The sequence below is a fragment of the Fukomys damarensis genome, unplaced genomic scaffold (assembly GCF_012274545.1).
Source record: "Fukomys damarensis isolate Sample0158 unplaced genomic scaffold, DMR_v1.0_HiC HiC_scaffold_6, whole genome shotgun sequence".
NCBI classification, from domain to species: Eukaryota; Metazoa; Chordata; class Mammalia; order Rodentia; family Bathyergidae; genus Fukomys; species Fukomys damarensis.
In genome coordinates this window covers 42,586,897-42,594,086 of record NW_022900918.1, presented here as the reverse complement: position 1 = coordinate 42,594,086, position 7,190 = coordinate 42,586,897, and the positions used below count along the sequence as shown (strand labels likewise).

Genomic DNA, 7,190 nt, shown 5'->3' with positions numbered 1-7,190 from the left:
GTTCCGATTTTCCTAGCCAGATCTGCATAGCTTCTGTAGGAACCTCGAATCCCTGCAGCAGGACATGGTTGGGAGCTGGCGACCTCACTATGGTAGTTGGTCTTGATGGTCGGGTTGACGTGAGACACCAGGAGATGCGCAGAGCACTCTGGGATGTGCCTGGGTGGGTCGTGGGCATGATTCTGGGGGCCGTGTCTGGTCCCGGCCCGCTCCTCTCTCGTTCTTTCGCCCCCTCTGCTTCCTGCCGCCCTGGTGTGAGCAGCTCTCCTCCTCCACGCCTTCTGCCATGGGGTTTTGGTTTGGAGCCAGCTGACCATGGACGGAAACCTCTGAAGCTGTGAGCTAGAAATAAACCCTTCCTCCTTCTGCGTTGTGTGTCACAGTGACAAAGACGCGACTATTTGGTCACCAGAGCTTGGACCAAACGATCCCATGTAATCGAGGTGACGGCAGTCAGGGGAACCCAGGCTGCCCTGGTGGCACGGGTGGCCGCTGGCTGCAGGGAGAAGCCTGCCTGGCCGTGAGCTTACAGGGCTCTGCCGTGGGGTGACGAAGGCCAACTCCAGGCGGGTCTGGGAGCCTAGAAGAAAGGAATTCACCCGAGTCTTTGGGTCCCACAGTGAGTCCTTGGCCCGGCCCCAGCCTCATGGGGCTTGAACCGCCTGGCCTGGGATTCCACAGGGCAAGTCCCAGCCAAGCAGAACCAAACAAGGCATCAGTCACTGTTCTGGCCGCAGTTGTGCAAGCAATCAGGCCACATCTAGTGAGACAGAGTTGTAGAAGACCTTAACTTGGCTATCTTTGATCAAAAAGGATGACAGTGAACATATAATTGTAGGGCATTAAATACCTCTTAGGAGCGTGTTCTTTTTCCTCCTCTTCTTGCCTCTCGGCAGGCCTCCTCTCCTTCGCCGTCACTGTAAGCCTGGCGTGTCCTGCAGCTGGGTTCCGCCTGTCAGCCGTGACTCTCCTCTCCTCTCCTCCTCTCCTGCCCCGGTCAGATCAGGAGAAGCCCGGCGAGCAGCAGTGCGGCGTCCAGGACACGACTGTGGCTCCGCTGTTCATGTGTCACCGGGGACCCCAGGACCCTGTGGACAGCAGGCCCACCCTGGTCGGCAGCCCCAGGAATCGTCCTAGAAATCTTCCCGAGGTGCCCTCTGGCCTCAGGGGCTGTGGTCCAGCTGCTGTCCTTGTTTTCTTTTCTTTTCATGGAAATCCCGCATTGAAAGCCAGACCATGAGCACCAGCAAGTGTCCTCCAGGGAAGCAGAGACAGCTTTGTCCTTCAAAGGAGCGGGAGTCTGGGCTGCGGAGGGAGGCGGGGCTGACTCCTGCTGCCTGGGCCCCTCCTGCCAGCTCCTCCAGGAGAGGCGGCTTTGACTGAGGCCCTGACCTCGGGCTCTGCCCAGACCTGTTGTTCCCAGCTGTGGTGCGAGTCCTCAGGAGTCTGCTCAGTGAAAGCCGCATCCTCCTGCATGAGCCTGAGGTCTGCTGCCTTGGCCTCCTCCGGCGGATCCTGGGAGCCCAGCCGGCCAAGACTCACCGACTGTGACGGGTCTCCTTCATGGTCCGCATGCCTGGATGAGTGACCCGTGGGAGGTGCGGGGCTCATGGGGACACATGTATGAGCCGTGCAGGGGTGTGCACATCCCAGGGTGCTGGTGAGAGGTGCTGGCTGCAGGAGGTCCCTGGGCCGTGCCATGGAGGGGTCTCCTTCCTGCGCCGCTTCCGGACGCCAGGGAGGGGGCAGCTTTCCCCGCCACGCCCTTCTGCCCCAACATCCCTGCCTTGGAGCAGCCAGCCGTGGACCAAGTCCCCGAAACCGTGAGCCCGACAAACCTCCCGCCTTTATGTTGTGAGTGTCGGGTGTTTGTCACAGTAGCAGCAGAGCTGACGGTTACAAGGACCTCTAGGAAATGTCCTCCGCCACCCACTCTGGCCCTTGCTGTCTGCCTCCACTGGTGCCTGTGAAAGGTCCCCGTCGTCTCCATTCTGGAGTAAATCCCACCGTGACAGCTGTCTTAAATTTTAGGGATATTTTTTCTTGAATCGCCGTTAGTTGCTGTAAATGATTTTGTTAATTTTGTTAGTGTGATAATGATGTTGTGGATATATACAGACAATGCCTGTATCTGTGAACAAGAAAACATTTTACATGAAGTGCTAGGAAGTCTGGGACAGCAGTAAAATGCTCCTCAAAATGAAAAGAAAGTGTGCGCACAGGTGTGTGAGCAAGTAGGCAGAGCAAGACCATGAAATGTGCACAACTACTGAAACTGGGGGAGGAATCATGCAGACTCGTGATGGTAACCCTCTTCGTAGGGTGAGTCAGAAACTCCCCATAATAAAAAGCTAAAATAGATCACGTGCGCTGCTTTCCTGTGGGGTTATGAACTTTAGAAGGGCTTCAAAGAGAAAAGCTTTCCCCTTCCTCCATCCTTCAAGGAGGAGATGGTCCACCCAGTGGGAAGAGGAGGGGAAGGCCACTGCCCATGGTTTCTGTCTGTGGGTCTTTGTGGGACTCTACCTGAGGATGTGTTTATCGGCTGCAAGTTGGTCTCTGGCCAGCTGGACAGCAGGAGGACCAGGAAGAGGGTCCCCACTCCTCTATTTGCTGCCATGTTCCCTCTACCAAAGGAGGAAAATCTTCTTCTTGGTCTCCAGGATACGTGGAATGCCAGGGACCTGTGACATCAGGACAGGAAGTGAGCTGGTGACGTCAGAAATCTGTGACTTCAGGGCAGGAATTGAGTTGGGTGACGTCAGGGACCCGTGACATCAGGACAGGAAGTGAGTTGGGTGACATCAGGACAGGAAGGGAGCAGGCTGACATCAGAAATCTGTGACTTCGGGGCAGGAGTTGAGTTGGGTGACGTCAGGGACCCATGACATCAGGACAGTAAGGGAGCTGAGGTTATGCCAGGGACCTGTGACATCAGGACAGGAAGTCCTCCTGTTGAGGGGAGCCAGGCTATGGGTTCCTTCTGCAGCAGCTGCTTCAAGTGGTTTTGACCAGAAGTGCTCAGTTCTTTGTCGCCTGTTAACCAGAATTTTATGCATCATTCCCTTGCATTTAAATTTTCATGCAGCACTGCAAACAGAAGGGAATTTAGTAAAGGCTTCTGTCTCTGAGGGCTTGTTTGCCTGGCTGGCCGAGGGTCAGGCCTCCCCTGGTCCTCTCAGTGCAGAGATGTCTTTGTCCTTAGACCTCAGGGGTCTCCTTGCTGCATCTTCTGAGACAGAGGCCCCAAGGGAGGGGAAGAACCCTTCACAGCTCTTTCTTAGGAGTGAATTTTCCAAGAATTTTGAAAAATTAAAGATGGGAAAAGCAATCTTATTTCCAATATCCCAAACGCTGTCAGCATTTTAGAATATTTGCTCTCATTTTTATAATTTAAATTTTTTTACAAAATAATATAATAATGTGTACTCATTTTAGAGAATTCTCCTTCCTGCCATCATCAGCGATGCCTCTCAGGCAGTGCCTGGCCCTGGCTTCTCTGGCTGCGCTGGCTTCAGCAATCTGCCCTCTTCTCCCCATGCAGAGCTGGGCTCTCAGGTCGGTGCACAGCGCCCAGGATTTCCCACTGCATTTCATGAGAGCAGGAGGCAGACATCTACCAGCTTCCTTGTGTGTTTTCAGAGCCCTGGGGCAGCCGTGTGCGCTGTGTTGGGAGCTCAGCTCGCTGGGATGTTGGACAGCTAGTATTGGTCACTAAGCCCTGAGCCCATGCTTCCTGGTCACTCCTGGAGGATGATGGAGCCTACGGGACCAGTCATCCTTCCTGCTGCAGCACCCCCTGCACATGCCACAGCCCCGCGTTTCACCATGGACACTGGGTCACCTCTGCTCCCAGAGCTCCAGACTGGGCAGCGCTCCGGCCACTTGATTCCCTCTGCTGTTCTCCGGCTCTTGGTGGGGTGACAGGAGGACCTGGGCACTGTCTTGCCCGGAGGCTGGCCCAGGTGTCTGTCCCCCAGTTCCGGCTCTTGTTACACCTGCCAGCCCAGGGTGGGGTGGGTGGAGCCTTGTCCCTAGATGCAAGGAGCGTGCTGCAGCTCCTGTTGGGGACTCTCGTGCTCCTGTTCTGCCACTTGGGTGTGTGGTGTGGTTTGGTTGTGTGTCCCTCTGCATGGGCTACTGTAACAAGTGCCACATGCCTGAGACGATCTCTCTCATGGCTGCAGAGGCTGGTAAGTGACAGTCACGGTACTGTGACTTTTGTTCCCAGCGCAGGCCCTGCCCAAGTACAGACTGTAGCAGCTCATGGTGTCCTCGTGTGGTGGGCAGAGTGTTGGGGTCACTTCTTAGAGGGACACCAGTCCATCGTGGCCTCACCTCGTGAGCTCACCTGACCCTAGTGATCTCAAAGCCCCCACTCCCAAGTTCATTCTTCTGGAGGCCAGGGCATTGACATGAATTTGGGGGGTGCATGAATTGGGAGGGAGGCAAGGCTGGAAGTGAGACTGCTTGGGTGCAATTGTGTCCCTTTGGGTGGGTGTCTCCGAAGGCCTGGGATTATGGGGCACCAACAGTCAATGACCTTGAACTTGGGAACCTTCCAGGAGGACCCTTGGGCTGGCATTGGCTTTAGCCTTAGGGCATCACTCATGGCTGTGGGTCCAGGACCTCATCCTGTGCAGTCCGGACCCCAGGCCCACTCCTTACCCTCAGCCACACCTCTGCCCGTCACCAGAGGAGCTCTCTCTGGCTCTGTCCCAGTCATCTGACATCCCATTTGCTGCCTTTGGGATTCCTCTATTTGCTGGGAAACCCTGTGTGTCTGCTGCCAGCAGAACTGGGGATTCTGATGGGGAGACCACCTGCATACACTGCAGTACCGTGGAGTAGCCCCTTGTGTCCCCAGGCAGCACTGGTGCCTGGCAGCCAGGCATCTTGGGAGTTGCGAGTGGTTCACACTGCCCAGGCTGCCAAGCACCTAGAATGAACCTCTGCACCCCCAAAAATTGGAAAGGAAAACAGGATGCATCAGCCCACAGGGAGGCATGGGGCTGGCAGGACATGGTGACCCTTAGATGACGCGTCCTCATGACACCAGCCTGCGGGTGCGATCCCCTCAGAGCCTGCTTGCAGTTGTCTTCCCTTATGATGACAGCCCGCAGACCCATAATTTGGCAATGCACATATAACCAATTGTTTTAAAAACAGAAGTGATGCTGGCTATTATAATGTAAACTGTGTTCTAAATGAAAGAATTAAAGGAACGTAATTGGGGAAGTATACAAACAGTGGTTAATATGCTGTTTCTTGCAAAGACACATTGCAGCTTATAATCTTCCTTTATGGGTGTGTTGTTGGTGTGTAATCAGGCGTGTGGCTGTGTTCAGGTGTTAAACCATTCTATTAGCAGGGAAACTGCACTATTATTTGCCGAGCTGTTTATGTTACGTTGTTGTTGGCTCTCGAGTTTCTTTCTCTCCGAGCTCCTTACTCTGGTCTCTGCAATCTGTGTAATTGTCTTCCTTACTTTTGTCTTTAGAAAGCTTTAAATAGAGATCCTGGGACGATGAACTGTGTCACCATCACATCGTTCTGGAGCTTTGCAGGTTAGCTGTAGAGATCTGATGCTTCACATTGGGTCTGGCATGGGGTCCCACCCCACGAGGGTCCCCAGGAGGGGCACCTGTGCAGACCAACCCTGCTGCTGACCAGCCCAGGGCCACTGCCATGCAGGGGTGGCTTGGGGACATTGACCTTGACCTCCACAGGCCACAGCAGCTCTGCGTTCCAGATATCCTGCTACTGCAGTGACTGAACCAGTTAGAGACTGGGTGTCCAAACTGCAGCCCAAAACCCACTTATTTATTGCAAAATGCCAATACCGTAATTAAAAATGAATACTAAGGTTTTAGTTTTTTTAAAAAACTCATACACTCGGCTCACATGCCAATGGATAGGGTTTTGTGTGCCTGTTGTGGCATGCATGCCATAGGTTTGGCAGTGCTCTACTGGGAGTTCCAAGGTCTGGTGACAAAAGAGGAGCCCAAGGGCAATGCTGTGTCTTCTGGGGAAGCAACAGGGAAAGAGTTGCCTGAGCAGGGATGTCCCCTTAATATGTTTCTGTGTCATCCATCCATTTAGCCATCTACCCATTCATCTACCCATCTACCCACCTATCAATCCACCCATCCACCCACCCATCCATCCATCCATCTCACCCATCCATCCATCCACCCATCCACCCACTCATCCATCCATCTCACCCATCCATCCATCCACCCATCCATCCATCCATCCATCCATCCATCCACCTATTCATCCACCCATCCATCCATCCATCCATCCATCCACCTATCCATCCATCCATCCATCCATCCATCCATCCATCCATCCATCCACACACACATCCATCCATCCATCCATCCATCCATCCATCCATCCATCCATCCATCCATCTTTCGTGTCTTCTCACTGTGTATGTTTTCTGAGAGGATCTGGGTTCCATGTTTCTGTGAAAGGAAATTAGACAGGTTGCACATTTCTTCTGGCAATCTAGCCCAATGCGCTGGTTAAGGCTGGCCAGTCCCTGCTTCACACTTTGGCTGGGCACCTGGAGATAGCCAACATCCTGGACACCTGGCAGATGTGCTCACTCTGTGTGACTCATCCACGTTTCCAGGCTCTCCTCGCACAAGTGTCTTAAACTCAGATAAAGAGCCTGGTGCTGCCTTAATAACTCACTGGGCGCAGTCAGGTATGTCACTAATATCAGGATATATTCTGGATGTGGGTTGAGGCAGTTGTGCCACTGTGCAAACATCTGTGTGTCCTTACACAAACTTTGGCTGCTGCAACTCTGGGCCACTTGGCCTCTTAAGCCCCTGCCATCCATGTGGCCCATTGTTGGCTGAGGTGTGCAGTGAACGGCTGAGTGATACACTATGCACTGTCATGTGATAAAGAAAGGACATTGTTAACAGAGATCGGAAGTAGCTGGAAAACTAGGAGGGAAAGCGATTGATTTGGGTTTGGATTTGCAGATGTTCATTCAGACTGTCTGCACACACCGATATGGAACATGGTGGTTTACGCAGAGCCTAAAATCATTTTTGTTTTAAAAAGGAACATCATTAAAGGAGGAACAGATGGGGCTATGCAGCCTGAGAGCTCATGGGCCTGGCACGGCCTCAGGGGAGTGTGGCCGTCCACTCCCACTTGTGGGGGCTATG

At 53.5% G+C, this 7,190-nt stretch overlaps 1 protein-coding gene across 4 annotated transcripts in view; it reads right to left on the bottom strand.

Moving 5' to 3' along the window:
- Positions 1 to 2,657, bottom strand: part of LOC104859379 (sperm acrosome-associated protein 7) — a 26,394-nt gene extending 23,737 nt beyond the window's left edge. For all 4 annotated transcript variants that reach the window (XM_010619959.1, XM_010619960.1, XM_010619957.1 and 1 more), the window contains exon 1: positions 2,527 to 2,657. In XM_010619959.1, coding sequence (XP_010618261.1) covers positions 2,527 to 2,620 — 94 coding nt within the window. In that variant the 5' untranslated portion in view covers positions 2,621 to 2,657. The remainder of the gene's footprint in view (positions 1 to 2,526) is intronic.
- Positions 2,658 to 7,190: the final 4,533 nt, after the last annotated feature.